General features: G+C 37.5%; 1 protein-coding gene across 2 annotated transcripts in view; it reads right to left on the bottom strand.

The window, feature by feature from the left end:
• The window catches only part of PIK3C2A (phosphatidylinositol-4-phosphate 3-kinase catalytic subunit type 2 alpha), a 101389-nt gene that overhangs the window by 59708 nt on the left and 24277 nt on the right, over window positions 1-17404 (bottom strand). For both annotated transcript variants that reach the window (XM_028116865.2, XM_028116866.2), the window contains one exon: window positions 9587-10718. In XM_028116865.2, coding sequence (XP_027972666.1) covers window positions 9587-10660 — 1074 coding nt within the window. In that variant the 5' untranslated portion in view covers window positions 10661-10718. The remainder of the gene's footprint in view (window positions 1-9586; window positions 10719-17404) is intronic.

Below are 17404 nucleotides of genomic sequence, written 5' to 3'. Positions count from 1 at the left end.
AAGCCTGCTTCTCCCTCTCCCACTCCCCCTGCTTGTGTTCCCTCTCTCTCGTCTCTGTCAAATAAATAAACCTTAAAAAAAAAAAAATTTTTTTTTTTTCCACTTTACACCTATTCTCTCAACTCTTGGTCCCAATCCCTCCCTTAAATTCCACTCAAACAATCGAGGCATCAAATCATCTCCTTTCTCCATTGATTTTGCACAAACCTTTATGTAGCATTCAAGGCTTTCTATTTTGTACTGCAATTATATGCACACACATGGTGTCTCTCCCTTCCAACCCAAGTTCTTTAAGGATTAGGTCTGTGAATGATTAATCTGTAACCCATACATTGTATCCTCAAATATTTTTCAACCGATGAAAGAGACAAATAAAAAATTGCTAATGCTGTTATCTAATATATATAACAAAGAAAGAAGTCTGTGGGGGGAAGACAGTGAGGTTTCTAGTAAATATTTTAGGTTTGTAAATTCATGTAGTTGTTAGGTTACCATCTAGAAGTATTCTATTCCAGAGCTAAATGCATAGATTTGAAGATCATTTAATTTCTGCAATTTTCTACTGGGAAATTTCTCTCTGCTAATGGCTGGAGGCATCCATTAAGATCAATGAGAGAGCCATATCCCATATATACACATATGTAAAGAAATTTACTATAAGACATTGGCTCCTGTGATTATAGAGGCTGACAGGCTTCAAGATCTGTCAGCTGGCAAGCTGGAGACCCCGGAGACAATGGTATAGTTCCTATCTTAGTCCAGTAGGCTCAAGACCCGGGAAGAGCTGATGTTTCAGTTGGAGTCCAAAGGCAAGGAAAAAAAAAAAAAAAAAAACCATGTTCCAGCTCAAAGGCAGCTAGGCTGGAGGAATTTCCCCTCATTAGAAGTAGGGTCAGCTGCTTTGTTCTATTCAGGCACTGAACTGTTTGGATGAGGTCCACCCACATTAGGGAGGGCAATCTGCCTTTACTCATTCTATGGATTCAAATATTAATCTCATCCAGAAACACCCTTACAGACAAACCCACATTAATGTTTGACCAAATGTCTGAGCACCCCAAGGCACAATCAAATGGACACATAAAATTAACCATCAGAGCCTCTCAACCACAGAGAACGAAGGAATCAAATCATTGCAGGAGTGCAGACCAGTAGCTTTCAAACTATCTTGGAGACTCAAAATAAAGCACCGACCAAGAGAGCACAGGTAAGAAATGTTAAAGACAACTAGAACAAAACCTTGGAGAAATGCCTATGTTTAGAAGCTAGACAAAGGAAAAGGAGTCAAAGATTACAGGAGGGAAACTAGGAAGTAGATTTAACTAGGGCCACAGAAGAGAAATTTCAAGGAAAGGATGTAGTCAACTGTTGCAAATGAAGCAAAAGAGCTGGACAGTGAATATGGTCACTAGATTAGCAATCAGTATTCATACCGGAAACAAGTTTCTGCAATATGATGAAAACAGAAGAGGATGGTGAGAGACTGGAAAGGCAGTAACTACAAATTCCTCTTTAAAGAGTAATGGTAGAAAATACTCTGGGGAGACAAGAACAAGAAAATAAGTGAAAGAGTTGTTTCGAAAAAGTGAAGGAATAGCTCTTCCATCCAAACCAGAAGGAGAAGAGGCAAATCTGAGGTGGGAAAGTGCCTACAAAAAACGGTCTTAACCTCAGTAGTAAAAAAAAAAAAAAAAAAAAAGGTAGTAAGGTCATCCACCAGAGAAGGTGGAAAGGGTGGATTAAGGATAGTGATGAAGGTTTGAAATAATTCACAAAACTCTACCAGTATATACTTTGTAAAGCATTTTTTTTAAAGATTTTCTTTATTTGGCAGAGAGAGAGGAGAGCATAAGCAGTGGGAAGAGCAGAGGGAGAGGAGAAACAGGCCCCCTGTTGAGCAGGGAACCTGATGCGGGGCTTGATCCCAGGACCCTGAGATCATGACCTGAGCCAAAGGTAGATGCTTAATGACTGAGCCACCCAGGTACCCCAAGCAGTAAAGAATATGGGAAAGCTTTACACCTATAGATGCAAGGTTCATGCCATACTTTCCCAGAAATTAGACTGAGCACAATACAAATTTTCAATAAATGTACTTTAAGTGTTATATGTATATATGTGTATGTATATATATGTATATGTTATATATATATATCAGTTACTATTTGGAACAAAGTTCATTACTTCCTTATTTGAATTTTTAAGCAGTTTTACAAAGAGACTTCACTAAGCTATTCAAATAGTTTACTACGTTCAGCTAGACAATGAAAATTATTTTGTTCAGTATTCCCTTTTGTTTAGGGGCACCTGGGTGGTTCAGTTGAGCATCCGACTCTTGATTTCCGCTCAGGTGATGATCTCAGGGTCATGGATGGAGCCCCAAGATGTGCTCCAAACCCAGAGTGGAGTGTGCTTGGGGTTTTCCTCTCCCTCTGCCCCTCCGCAACGAAATAAATAAAATCTTAAAAAAAAAAAAAGATTCCCTCTTGTTTAAAATTAATTATAGACATTCTGCCAATGGGGGGATATAAATGTTTATAATGTTAATACAGTTAACTTTTAGAAAGAACCAATACCCACAGAACTTTGCAAAGCCAGCTCTATTAAAATAATTTAATTCATTACTAAAATCTTTGCAATCTGCTCAAAGTAGTTAAATTTATAGCCATTAACTAAAAGTCTGATTTAAACTTAAGTTGCCGTAAGAGAGTTTTAAATTCTATGCTGCCTTTTCCTGGTATTGGTCACAAAAATTTGAACCAAAGCATTTAGATTATTATTAACAAAAGACACTAGAAGGAAACAGGAAGTAAGCTTGCTGAGTGAGAAGAAAAACACTCTTTTAACACAAAGCATAAAATTCTTATAGGAAATGAATACTTAAGCATGTAAAGTAATTATAAAGAATAGGCATTGCAATCTTATTTTCAAAAAAAACTATGAATCTCAGGGAAAAGTTTTTAAATAACTTTACAGGAACCATCATTATTAAATGGCTATTTGTAAGTTCCACTGTCAATATTTAACTATAGTACCTGCCTCCTTGAATTTTCTTCCTCATTGGTCCTTGTTCTATTTTCTGGAACAATGGACTTTATTTTTTTAAAGATTTTATTTATTTATTTGACAGAGAGAGAGAAAACGAGAGAGGGAACACAAGCAAGGGGAGTGGGAGAGGGAGAAGCAGGCTTCCCGCTGAGCAGGGAGCCCCGATGTGGGGTTGATCCCAGGACCCTGGGATCGTGACCTGAGCCGAAGGCAGATGCTTAACGACTGAGCCATCCAGGTGCCCTGGAACAATGGACTTTAAAATTAAGTTATAACTTGAACTTCTCAATTCACATCGAAAAATATAAACAGGATTTGATTAATTTTAACCTTTCTATAAAACTTTCAGCACCTGCTACCACTTGTCTGTTATAATCTAGCACAAGATGCTACTTACTGTAGCACAAAGGTAACATACTTTAATATACTGTGAAATTTAGTACATCACTATTTCATCTTTTTTAAAAGAATACTATCGTTTTCAGTTATTCTACTTCCTGAATTGGTTTGAGAAACTATGTCCAAAATACAAAACTTTAATTTTTTTTTAAAGATTTTATTTGAGGGGGGGAGGGGAGGGAGGGGGAGGGGGAGGGGGGGAGGGGGGGAGAGAGGGAGAGAGGGAGAGAGGGAGAGAGGGAGAGAGGGAGAGAGGGAGAGAGGGAGGGAGAGAGGGAGAGAGGGAGAGAGGGAGAGAGGGAGAGAGAGAGGGAGAGAGGGAGAGAGGGAGAGAGGGAGGGAGAGAGGGAGAGGGGGAGAGAGAGAGAGAGAGAGAGAGAGAGAGAGAAGAGAGAGAGAGAGAGAGAGAGAGAGAGAGAGAGATCATGAGCAGGGGGTAAGGGTAGAGGGAAAAGCAGATTCCCCGCTGAGCAGGGAGCCCGGTGCAGGACTCAATCCCAGGACCCTGGGATCATGACCCGAGATGAAGGCAGATGCTTAACCGACTGAGCCTCCCAGGCACCCCCAAAATGCAAAACTTTGAAAGAAAAAAAACCACTTCCTCTTACATGGGAACTTTCCAAACTTTAATTATTATTCCTGAAAGGAATCCCAGAACTCATCCAGTCTAACTGATGAGGGACAGAAGCAGAAAAATGTTCACCTTCAGCCCAGAAGGCTGACCGATACCTGCAGTTTTGATAAGATTGCTACATTCTTAAAGGGTCTCATGACTGCCTGTAAATCTCACCGATAATTAATATCAAACTGAATAAGCACCAGAGAAATATTATTTTTACGAGTAGAAATTCAAAGACATCTATGATTTAATACTCCCTGCATATCCCCTCCCCCTTGAGCACTAAGCATATAACCACCGGCTTCAGACAAGCTCTTTTTGCCCATGGGTCCTGTCCCCGTTCTAATTAAATAAACTAAGTTGCACCATGAAACATCTCAAGAATTCTTTCTTGTCACTCTCAACGATCCCACAACATAACCATCTTTATTTCATAAATGAAGAAACTCAGATCCAGAGAGTGACTAATCTCCAATTAATATTCTCTTCAAAAAAAAAAAAAATCTCTTCTCAGGCAAAACATTTCCAATCTTTTCAACAGTTCCTTAAAGGACATAGCTTCTAGATCCTGAAAACTGCAGTTGTCTCTTTTCAAGACACACTCTAGTTTGCCAGTGGCCCCTCTTAGAATGTGGTGCTCAAAATTATTAGATGGGATTTTAATAGAGCAGAATATAACGGAATGATTAACAACTGCATTCCTCAGCCAGGCTGCAGTTAAGACACCTTTAAGCCTGGGAAGGTAGCCTAAGCCACCTCAATTCAGAAATTGTGCCATTTAGCAAAGCTGTTGACATATACATTCTAGTAATCAAGCTCCAATCTGACTACTCAGCTGATCAAGTCATGTTATTTTTGCTTACCTGGCTTTGCATACTCATGTTTCTCATAAAGTTTGCTTACTCCTTTATCCTTACCCCCCCATACTTACACTTTTTATTTTTTTAACTAGGCTCCACACCCAGCTTGGAGCCCAATGTGGGGCTCAAACTCATGACTCTTAAGATCAAGACCTGAGCTGAGATCAAGGGTAAGACGCTCAACCGGCTGAGCCACCCAGGTGCCCCGCCCCATACTTAAAGCAAAATCTAACAGGTTTTTTTAAAACTGATGCTTCAAAGCCTAGTTAATTCTTAGAGTCTGAGAAACTAGCAGCTCTCTGCAACTTGCATGTGATCTGATTTCCCAGCTTGCTAGGGTAACTTCTATCTTTAGGAAACTACCTATCCTCATTAGTCCTGCAAGATATTCTCTGAAAGCACCACAAATATGGAAAATATCAAGATGGTAATATGACAAGTATTAAAAATAAGGAGAAGATGTATGCACAGAGACAACGAAAGGTACATGGGTATCACAGTCCTGTCCCCACCAAAAGAAAGGGTGGAGAAAACAGGAGTTGAACTATAAGAGACCGGTCTAAAGAGGGGAAAAGGGAAAGGAAGCGGGGTTTTGTAACAAAAGTATTAACAACCTAAGTTGCAAAGAAACTATTTCCAGGTATTTTATTTTTATGTTTTGCTATTTGTCTTGTCATCTTCCCAATTTCACAGGCTCCTGAGGTATGAAGAAACTAAATTTAAAGTTACCTAATCAAGAGGTTCTAAATGCCAGTCCAAGAGAACAGGTTAGCTGCATCAGAATCACTTAGGGAAGGAAATTTTTGAAAAAAGTTATCTTTCCCCTCAAATTCCAAAATCTCACCTCCTCTTCCCACCCCCAAACATACAAAAATCAGGATTGAATAAGCCCAAACTCCTCTGCAGAGCACTGTGACATACAAGTTTGGGAAGCTGATTATTTCACGCATGTCTGACTATCTCCTGTAACAGGAAACTTATTACTTCCAAAATAGCATATTCTATTCATTAAGGGGGAGAAGGGTAAGAACGATTTTAGATTTTAGAGTCATTCGGATCTGAATGCCAGCTTTTCTTCTTACGAATAGTTCTATGGCCTTCTTAATTTCTAATGTATTATTACGGAAATTTTCAGACATACAAAAGGAGAGAGAGGAATATAATAAACAACCACGTATCCAACACCAGCTTCAATTATCAACATATAGCCAATCTCGTTGCATCTATAAGCACCCTATTCCCAGCTCCTCAATCTATTAAAACTATAAAGTAATTTATTACATTTCATTTGCAAATTCTTCAGTATACATCTCTAAAACATAAGAGCTCATTTAACTGCAATACCATTATTACATGAAAAAATTAATAATTCCTTAACTTTATTTTTTTTTAAAGATTTTATTTATTTGACACAGAAAGAGAGATAGTCAGAGAAGCAACACAAGCAGGGGGAGTGGGAGAGGGAGAAGCAGGCTCCTGGCTGAGCAGGGAGCCCGATGCAGGGCTTGATCCCAGCATCCTGGGATCATGACCTGAGCCAAAGGTAGATGCTTAACGACTGAGCCACCCAGGCGCCCCAATTCCTTAACTTCTTTACATTTCCTCAATTGTAAAATAGGTATCGGTTTTTCTGTCCTCATAGGATTCTTAGGTACTCTCTACTGTCTCTGTGACTGTTAAAAAAAAAAAAAAAAAGTGCAGTTTGAACATCTACACACAGATAAAAAGAATGTAGCTCTTTGGTTCTCAGTTCTGATCTTGGATCAGTGGACAGTAAATAATTCCAGTGGTCCAGAAACCTTAATTTAAGATGATAACCACAATTCATCTAGAATGGTAATCCCAGCTCAGCTGGAATAATGTTTCCCTTAGTGGATAAATGATTTTCCAATCCTGAGAAAGTTAGAATTTGAGACAGATAATGAAATAAACCAGTCATTTATAAATATTTTATTAAATTCAAGGTAATCTACGTATTGTGGTCACAATGCATATATTGTAGAGATGTGAATACATATGTACAAAGGTGTGATGCAAGGAGGATTACTGAAAGTAACCTGGATGCTCATTCTGAACTGAATGGACAATCAGGGGCTGTCTTCTACCAGTGGGAGGACTGAGCCTACACTTACCTCCCTACAGGACTATGAGCTTCCTTTTCTCTGATAGCAGAGACTGCAACTTTCCATAGCTCCAAGATCTCCATACATCTCCAAGTTCTAGGCAATTGCCCTTCCCAAACAACTCCTGAAAACAGCTGAAATCCCTAATTCAGACTACATGGTGTCAGGCACCATGCTCTCATGCTGTGATGCTTTACTGGTAAAAAGGAGACCCATACTTGGGGAGGGATCTCTCCATTGGAATACTGACCCAAATTGAATCCAGCAGTGACCTGACCTGAGCAAGATGGGAGGATCAGGTGAACTAGTGCCTTTTTTTTTTTTAATTGAGGTAAAATTCACAGAACATAAAATTAGCTGTTTTAACTATTTAAAAATGTACAATTCACCGGCTTTCAGTACATTCACAATGTTGTGTGGTCATCACCACTATGGTAAGAACACTGAAATGGTCTAATTCTAGAACATTTTCATCATCCCCCCAAAAGCAATCATCCTCATTCCCACCTTCCCCCACCCCTAGAAAATACTGATCTCCTTTCTTTCTCTATGGATTTGCCTTTTCTGGACATATGATAAAATGAATCATACAATACATGGTATTTTGTATGTGGCTTCTTTCATTTATATTTTTAAGGTTCATCCATGTTATATACCAGGACTTCACTCTTTTTTTGTAGGTAATATTCCACTCATTCTATTCATCAGTTGATGGGAATTTGGGTTGTTTCCACTTTGGGGCTATTATGAATAAAGTTGCTATGAACAATCCAATTTTTAGAATGAGCAAAATGACTTAAGTAGACATTTCTCCAAAAAAAATATACAAATGGCCAATTAAGCACATGAAAAGATACTCAACATCATTAATCATCAAGAAATGTAAATCAAAACCACAACGATACCGTTTCATATCCATCAGGATGGCTATAATCCAAAAAAATGGAAAATAACAATGGCTGGCAAGGATGTGGAGAAAGCAACTCTCATACATTGTTGGTGGGATGTAAAATGGTGCAACCACTATGGGAAGCAGTTTGGTAATGCCTCAAAAAGCTAAACATAGAATTACCAGCAATTCCTCTTCTAGGTATACTCCCCCTCTGCTCCTGCCCTTTTTTTTTTTTTTTGATGACTCATGGCTTAAAGTTTCCCCTTCTCCTTTTAAATACTTTAGAAAATGATTATTTTGTAAAAACAAAAACCACAAGATGACAGAAATATTAAGAGAAAATAATTTGACATTATATTTAGGATTCCAATTTAAAATGTGTAATTAACTTGTGATTTTTGAAAGTATTAAGAGATGTGACTAAATTTGTAAATATTGAAAAGCTTAAAAGAACATATTCTTAGTGTGAGCTGTAGTCAAAATACACTTATAAAACACTGTATTAGTTAAGATTTTCCTCTTTTCTGATATCATCCAAAAATATCATCATCTATTTTTCTAAGTCTCCTTACTACCTGCTTCTTTCACCAAAATGGCTTTTCAAAGTCACAAGTCAAGATATACCCATCAAAAATCATGCAAAATTCGATTATTCGTGGGTGGGGGGAAGAAGATAACTGGGTGATGGGCATTAAGGAAGGCACGTGATGTGATGAGCACTGGGTGTTATACGCAACTGATGAACTGTTGAACACTACATCTGAAACTAATGGTGTACTATGTGTTGGCTAATTGAGTTTAAATTAAAAAAAAAAAAAATTCGCTTCTCCTTCCCTAAAGGCTAGTTGATTCCTAGTGCCTAGAGAGTAGTTAAGTGCTGATCTAATTAGCTGAATGCTATAATTCACATTAAGGGGAGAATGAGGCTTAAACATTCCCAAGATCCACAGATATTATAAGAGCAAAATAGAAAACTGCAATGATATACTGTATTTGCAAAGGAAAAGTCTAAACCCTGCTGCCTTTCTTCTGAGGGAAGAAGACATCCTTTCTCAGCTACCCTTAACTAATTTTTACAGATAGTAAGACAATATGAACTCAGCAACTACACCACATAGGCTATAGTTACATTCTTGACTTTCATCAATATAGGTGTTTAAAGAGAGTCCTCTAATGGCTTTTATTTCCCTCCCTCCCTTTCTTCCATTCATTCATTTATTCATGGTTAAAATCAACAAAACATTATATGGGAAAATTTCCATAATGGGGTTAAAACCCAAAATTCCTTGTTTACCCTGAAAAATTAAAGAGATAATGAAGGGAAAGTAGGACCATATATAATGAGAGGACATGGAGAGACAGATAAAAATTATCTTAAATGCCTATCAGTGACAGCCAGATTCTTGATTAGAGGTTTTTTTAAAATTTATAATCCTATTAAAAATATTAATAGCAACTAATTGTTCAATTGACCTAAACACATTTAATCCTTTCCCACACAATCTAAGATTCAGAGCACATTTAAGAATAAAGAAAACAAGATTCAAAATGAAAAATAGTTCTTTTACCTAATAAATTATATACTTAAAACATGAATTCTGTGTTATAATACTAAGTTTGAGAAGTTAATAAGAAAAGACTATACCTGAGATATTTGGCCCTGGACTTTTGTAAACTGAGTTGTTCGAATATTTAAAGACTGGCTTCTTGTTACTGTTGCCCCAGAAGATTTTCCATTCACCTTTCTTTCAAGGTGACAACTTGCTGGTGATCGCTCTTCAAGAAGAACAGCATCCCAAGGATCCTCTGCTAGTAAACCTGGAATATTTTTCTCTTCTTCATGGTCTAATACCTCCACATTGTCCACCTTAGGTTTACTTAGGGGATCCAAGTCTAACCAGTCGAATTTACTTATATCTTCAGACTTTGGAGATACCTGTAGATTGCTGACTGTTGCTTTTGAATTTGTGATCTCCAAATCAGTCCTTGCTTTTCCATTTTTTAAAAATTCTGATGTACTAGCTATTTTGTCAAACAGCTTTGCCATGTCAGGACTGACTACTGGATGATAGATAGGTAAGCTTCCTTGTGGATGAAAGGGTGTGGCAGGTGTCAAAGGGTATGAAAAATATGGAGACTGTCCTGGAAAAGTTAAATATATAGGTTCCGTGGACGGAAAAGTAGGCATTCTTGGATTGAAGCCATTTTGGAATGCAGTCTGTTTACTGCTATAAGTTGACTGATAAATAGAAGGTAAAGTATAAGTGGAAGGCCCAGATAATCCAGGTGGCCACTGTCCTCTCTGAATAGTAGGTCTAAGATAGACCTGTGTTGAAAATGAAGGGCTCAGAACAGGAGTAACTGGCAGAACAGGTGTTTTCCTAGTCTCGAAACTGTCATCCAGCAATAGTTTCTCAAGTTCAGCTTGGGTGAGCTTTTCTACATCAATATCTACTGCTCTTTTTTGGGTATCCGATTCAGGAAACACCATGAGATCATAATCCTGTTTGTTATAAACTTGTGCTTTCTGTCTGGTGTTGCTTGACAACTCAAAGCCTCTCTGATTATCAGTCACTCGTCTATCCTTTTGCAGTTTTGCTAAAGCCTCTGCTTCCATCTGTAATGCTTCTTCTTTGTCCACTTCTTTTGTTCTTGTTGGTTCCAGATGTGATGAACATTGCTTAAATCCATTATTGCTGGATATCTGAGCCATGTCCATTTAAAAGACCAAACCTTCCCTAATCTATTTTTTCTTGAAGCTTCCAAAATAGCAAAACCTATACATAAAAATAAACATAACACTCGATTAGATTTTTTTAAACACAAATAAATTTAGTTTGTAACTTACCTATGATTTAGGATTTAAAGCCACTTACAAATAAACAACCAAATCAAGCTAAAATGAACAGCTGTGGGAAATCTGGGTGAAGGAACATTTTTAAAATATCTTATACACTGCTGGGTTAAGGGATATGTTTAGACATACATGACTTTACCTCATTCCCTGACCTAACAGGAAAGCTAGCACTGTAAATGAACTCAAGAACCTTTCGGGGTGCCTGGGTGGCTCAGTAGTTAAGCCTCTGCCTTCAGCTCAGGTCATGATCCCAGGGTCCTGGGATCGTGCCCCACATCCAGCTCCCTGCTCAGCAGGGAGCCTGCTTCTCCTACCACTCCCCCTGCTTGTGTTCCCTCTCTCGCTGTATCTCTGTCAAATAAATAAATAAAAATATTTAAAGAACCTTTCATTTCAGGTGTCACAATGGCTGCTGTTAACCAACAGCACTTTTGGCAGGACTCTTGGCACAAAATGGCTAAGTGCTAGTCACATATTTTCAAGAGTCTGAACAGGGTTTACTGTTATGCAAACAGCAAGTCAAAAAGGTTTCAATCTTTTGCTATTTGTTAAATAACTCATAAGCCAATTAGCAATAAAAGTACTCAATATCTAGTCAATGAAATCAAGGAACTATTATCAAAACATCATATGAAAAACTGATTAAGGGTTTATAATATTCGACAACTATTAATGTATAATGTAACATAAATTAGAAAAATAAGAGTGTTAAAGCTACAAGAAGCTGCAATACTCCAACTCAAAGGTTAAATTACGGCTGAATTTGTCACAGTTTTGACCATGCTTCTATTGGATTATATGTAGTTAAGTCATTAAACTACTGGGGTACCTGGCTGGCTCAGTTGGTGGAGCATGCAGCTCTTGATCTCAGGGTTATGTGTTCGAGCCCCACATTGGGCGCAGAGTTTAAGAAATTTCTCCTTTTTAAATGGCTAAAATATTTATTTATAAATCAGAATAGTTCATTAAGCTTTCTCATTGATCAGTTCATAAAAATTTGCAGTCTTCTATTTAAGATAAACACAATTTAGATCAAAATTACTCTATGAATCAAGATAACCAATTAAAGGGTTAGTTAGCTACTGTGTAACAAGGCATATTTCTTGCTTCTAATCAGTATGATTCAGGGGTTAATTTTGGGTTCTGGAGTCACATCAGCTTGATTTAGGAAGCTATACGAGCTTGGGCAAGTGAAAACATTTCCACAAGCCTTAGTTTCCTAACTTTTAAAATGAAAGTATCCATCTCTAATATTATAAGGATTAAATGAAACAACGCAACTAAAAAGTGCTTATCATTGGCTTTGAGCATAAGCATTAAATAAATCACATTATTAATCTAACTGATTTGCGATTCACCTAGTTTGAACACCTAGAAATCAAGGGAGCTCCTACTTACATCCTTTTTCTAGCACAGTGCTTGTCTAAAGTATATAAGAAATAAAAGTTTAATGACAGGAGGTAGGGAAACACTCAAAGTGAATTCAAATTAATGTAACACAAATGAAAATCCTAAGTGTTGAGGTAATACTAATGAAAAAATTATTAGTGATGAGGACATAAAGAGATATTCAAGGAAGACAGCCTTTGCAATTCTTTTATACGACTATAGTTGAACTTCTGAGGCATTTCACTGAAAAGCTTTTCCAAATTTTTCCCTTCTGTGGGAGACTGCAAAACTAGGCACAATGTACACTTAAAATTTGTATACTTCATTGTATGTAAGTATTTCATCTCAAGGAAAAACTGTAAACATACTTTTACTAAATATACACAAACTACTTAGAGGAAAGTACTGATGTCTACTATTTACTCTGAAATTCATCAAAAAATAAGTTGGGACGCCTGGGGGCTCAGTCGTTAAGCGTCTGCCTTCGGCTCAGGTCATGATCCCAGGGTCCTGGGATCAGGCCCCGCATCGGGCTCCCTGCTCAGCAGGAAGCCTGCTTCTCCCTCTCCCACTCCCCCTGCTTGTGTTCCCTCTCTCGCTGTGTCTCTCTCTGTCAAATAAATAAAACTTAAAAAAAAAAAAAAGTTAATTAGCTGAGAGAGGGATAGATGGGTAAACAGGATAAAGCAAGTACAGGAAAATATTAATAGAACAATCTCGTTGGTAGGCATATAGGTATTCACTTTGAAATCCTTTCAACTTGGCTGCATGACTGAAAATTTTCATAAAATGCTGGATGAGGAAGAAGAGGTACAAATTCCTCCCATTCCAGTACACACTTCCCCTTTATAAAGTTACTTTGCTTCTCCTCCCATAAAGGGGTGGGGATTTTTGCTATTTCTCTACTTGATCTGAGCTGGCTCTGCGACTTGCTTTGACCAGTAAAGTATGAAAGAAGTGACACTGTGGGAGTTCCAAGTTCATGAGAGCCTGACTGCTTCAGTTCTTCCTTTTTTGAGAGCAGTCACTGCCATGTGAATGCTCACAGAGGATGAGAGAGCACTAGGAGAAAAAGGTCCAGCCGACTGTCATCACCAACCACCAAATGAATGAAGCCACCACCTTAGACCATTCATCCACAGTCTAAATGACCACATCCACATTAGTGACCCAAGGCAAGACCAGCAGAAGAAACCACCTAGCCTGAGTTCAAGCCAGACTGCTAACCCACAAAATCATTTTGGAATGGTTTGTTACATAGCAACAGATAACTGGTCAACCTTTTCTTATTTTTAGAAAGCAAAACTGAAGCCACTTAGCAATTTAACAGTAAATTTGTTTTAACTTCCAGAGCCACTACTACCATCTTCCTTCAAGTGTCCTCAGAGAATGAACAGTTCCCTTTTCCTTCCTAAATCTGTCCCCTTCTACATGATCCTTAATCCTGCTGAATTCCCCTACTTCTTTATCAGTGATTGCCTCCTCTCCATTATTTTCTCTTACTTGCTTCCGCTCCGCTGCCATAAAAATGCTCAAATTTTCTACATACCGAGGTGGAAAAAAATCTTAACATTCCTCTTTAGACTCCAGTAGCTTCCATTTTAATATTCTCCTTTCACTGCTAAACTTCTCAAATGAGTGACCCAGAAAGTCCTTTCTTTACTCATTCTGCCTTGGAAAAATTGTAACTGTCCTTCAGGGCCCAATTCAAATACAGCCACCTGTCTGAAGCTTTTCTTAAGCAGCTATTAGAAACTATCTTTTTAGCTCAAATAAAACTTTTATCTTAATTTTCATAGACTTTACGCTGTTTTTACCTCGTCAGTATCGTTTCTTCTGGTAGTAGAATCTGGAACTTCCTTTTCGGAACCTCACCTCCCTTTTGTCCCGTCTAGTTCAAACAGGCCTGGAACATCCTACTCCCCACTCTCCCACCCCCACCACACCAGAGGATCCAAGTCTGGCCAATTAGAGTTAATCCCAAGACTTCTGAAACTATCTGGAAAGGAAGCCTATCATTGAAGCTGCTAAACTTATGGGATGTAAGCCTGGCATTGTTGTGGCCACCTTTGCCTCCACTCACTGAAGAAGATGCTGCCCGAGAACGGATTCAAGCCAGAAGAGAGCAGAGCTATGATAAATAAAATGAAAAAATTTCTGGATATTACATTAAGTGTCTGGATCCAACCCATGTCCAAGGCCAGTCTTTTCATTTATGTAAGCCAATAAATTCTTCTCTTTGCTTAAGCTGGTTTTTAAAATTACTTTCTCCCATAATAACCAGAAACCTCTTAACACAGACTCTATGTCTACCCAACAGACGAATAAGCTTCTTAAGTGCAGAGACCTACTTTCTTTCTTCCCTACATTTAAAAGCACCCAGCTTAATTAATATGCAGCTTAATTTAGTGACCATGTGTTTTAAAGAAGCGAGTAAGAGCTATCAGACAACTTTGAAGAGATTTCAGATGGCACATGACTGGAATATATGATGGGAGAAATTAAGTTTAACTGCCTATTATTGAACGTCACAACACAGTCTATTTTTCACAAAATCAGATGGATTGGAACAAGACAAATTTTGCAAAGGGAAGAAGATACTGAACTGCAATTCATCTTCCACAAGCATATTGCCAATTTATTTAACCATTTTCCTGGCTACCATATTTGGTAATGATATGACATTGTTCTGAAAGAGGGAATCTGGATTTTTTTAAGTGAGTCTGAGATACAGTTTGTTCAATAGCAAATACACTTATTCTGAATATTTCAAATTAATGTTACCTCTTTACTGACAAAGGTTTAAATTGTTTGAAAAATACTTTAACAGTGAATGTGGCATTTTTTCACATCATCAATTCATTTGCTTGCTCTATTCCCAGTATCAACCCAAAGCAGTATATGCTAAAGTAAATTCAACTCTAAGTAGTAAGGGTAAGCTCTCTGTTAACAGTTGAATTACCATATTTTAGCTTCCCAAAAGATTATTATGCATGTATACTCAAATGGTATTAAAGGACTTAAAAGGTTGTCCAAAAATAACCCAGTGCTTCGGCTATTTTTCTGAGGCTGCTACACTGACATGCTCCGTTAATTTTTTGAAATAAAACATCATTTGATGACAAATATTTAGCAGGAAATAATTTCACACATGCTAATTCAAATGCAAACTTCAATGCTAATGTTCTCCTAATTCAAGCTGAGAAGACAATATAACTAGTTTTTGAATGATGATTGTATGCCATCTGCCAAAATGACCCAACATAGAGTAACCCAGTGATGATCACAAGGCTGGAGCTACTTTTAAATTCTTCAAAAGAGGGCAATTAAATTATTCAGTTAAACTTTGGGATACCATTTGCAGACCCAAAAGAATTAATTTAAAAGCTCTTGGCTTCTTCTGTGGTAGACATTCATTTACAATTTAAATTTAAATCTCAGAAAAAATACAAGTCAGTCCTGTTTCCCATCTCAATATTTTCTGATCTTAAAATTCAAGATAAGTAAAAAAAAGAGAAATAATTTGAGTTCAACAATGCAAATATTTCTCGTCTAAAATGAAAATGAATCTAAAAGAAAATTAAATAATGGCACCCCATGGAACTGAATACTATGCCACCATTAAAAATAAAATTATTAACACTGCATAACCATGGAAAATATTTGTTAAAACTGTAGCAAGTTTCTACATATCTCTATACATACACCTACACCTATATATGTTGTATGCATAGAGACATGTAGACACTAAATGCCAAACACTGCTTAAAGCAATGTGTTAATTTAATCCTCATAAATTATATTAAGTAGCTATTATCTCTAGTATACAAATGAAAAAAACTTCATACAAATTATATAATTTGCCCAAGTTCATAGTAGCTAGCAAGTGGTGAGAGAACTCAAATCCAGGCACTGCTAATTTACTGTATTTTTATGTTAACAGTTACCTTGAATAAGTGTCTAAACATACCTTATCCTGTATAAATACCAACTGTCTTCCTCAAGGCTAGTTACCTCATTCTGCATTAATAAATTTTATTGTTGTTTAATTCTATCATGAAGCAATTAATGCTAGTTATAACATGTGCCAATTTATTAATTTATTATCACATGACTAGCAAATTTATCATTTCAATGAGGATATGAATTCTTATTTTATTCTTCCTCTTTTCTACTCTACTGTAGTTGTTGAATGAATGTCTCAACAACTAGGGAACTTAAGACACTGTTCTTTTTATCAAAGAGAAGCTCAAATTCTGCAACAAACAAAAAAACAGACTAAAAGAGCTTATTTATTAGTAAGTCTAAAACTGGGACACCTGGGTGGCTCAGTCAGTTATGCATCTGTCTTCAGCTCAGGTCATGATCCCAGGGTCCTGGGATTGAGTCCCACATCAGGCTCCTTGCTCAACAGAAGGCCTGCTTCGCCCTCTGGCTGGCGCTCCCCCTGCTCGTGTTCTCTCTCTGACAAATAAATAAATAAAATCTAAAAAAAAAAAGCAAAAACTAAAACTAAAACTGAAAAATCATCTGGTTGAGTTTTGAATAAACAAGTGGGGCAGAAAAAATTATCTTGGAAACTAGGGGGTAGATGGCAACAGAAAACTAAAATTAGGAGAGGAGGAGGTACCTGGCTGACTTAGTCAGTCGAGTGTGTGACTCTTGATCTCAGGGTTTTGAGTTTGAGCCCCATGTTAGGTGTAGAGATTAAAGCAAAACTCTCAAATAAAATAAATAAAAATAGGAGAGGAGCTTCATCTGTTCTAAAAGGAAAAACTCCAGTAGACAAGATAATAGTCTCCTATCTCTATGATTCATGGAGGGAAAAAATTCATCTGACCAAAGTAACCAAGTACTTTGGTATTAGGCACTATACAACTTTGTAAAAAAAAGATAGTATGGAAGGGGTGCCTGGGTGGCTCAGTCGTTAAGCGTCTGCCTTCGGCTCAGGTCATGATCCCAGGGTCCTGGGATCAAGCCCCATATCCGGCTCCCTGCTTGGCGGGAAGTCTGCTTCTCCCTCTCCCACTCTCCCTGCTTCTGTTCCTGCCCTTGCTATCTCTCTAATAAATAAATAAAATCTTAAAAAAAAAAAGATAATATGGAAGAATGTCCAGGTGTTTGTTGCATGAGATTAGGTTAGCACTATTCAATAGGAATGGAATGCAAGCCACATACTGAATTTAAAAATTTTTACAACTACATTAATGGAAAGAA

The sequence above is a fragment of the Eumetopias jubatus genome, unplaced genomic scaffold (assembly GCF_037043125.1).
Source record: "Eumetopias jubatus isolate StellerSeaLion01/CBP00866 unplaced genomic scaffold, mEumJub1_p1.0 scaffold_13, whole genome shotgun sequence".
In the NCBI taxonomy this organism is placed as follows: Eukaryota; Metazoa; Chordata; class Mammalia; order Carnivora; family Otariidae; genus Eumetopias; species Eumetopias jubatus.
This window is presented reverse-complemented; position numbering and strand designations above follow the sequence as displayed.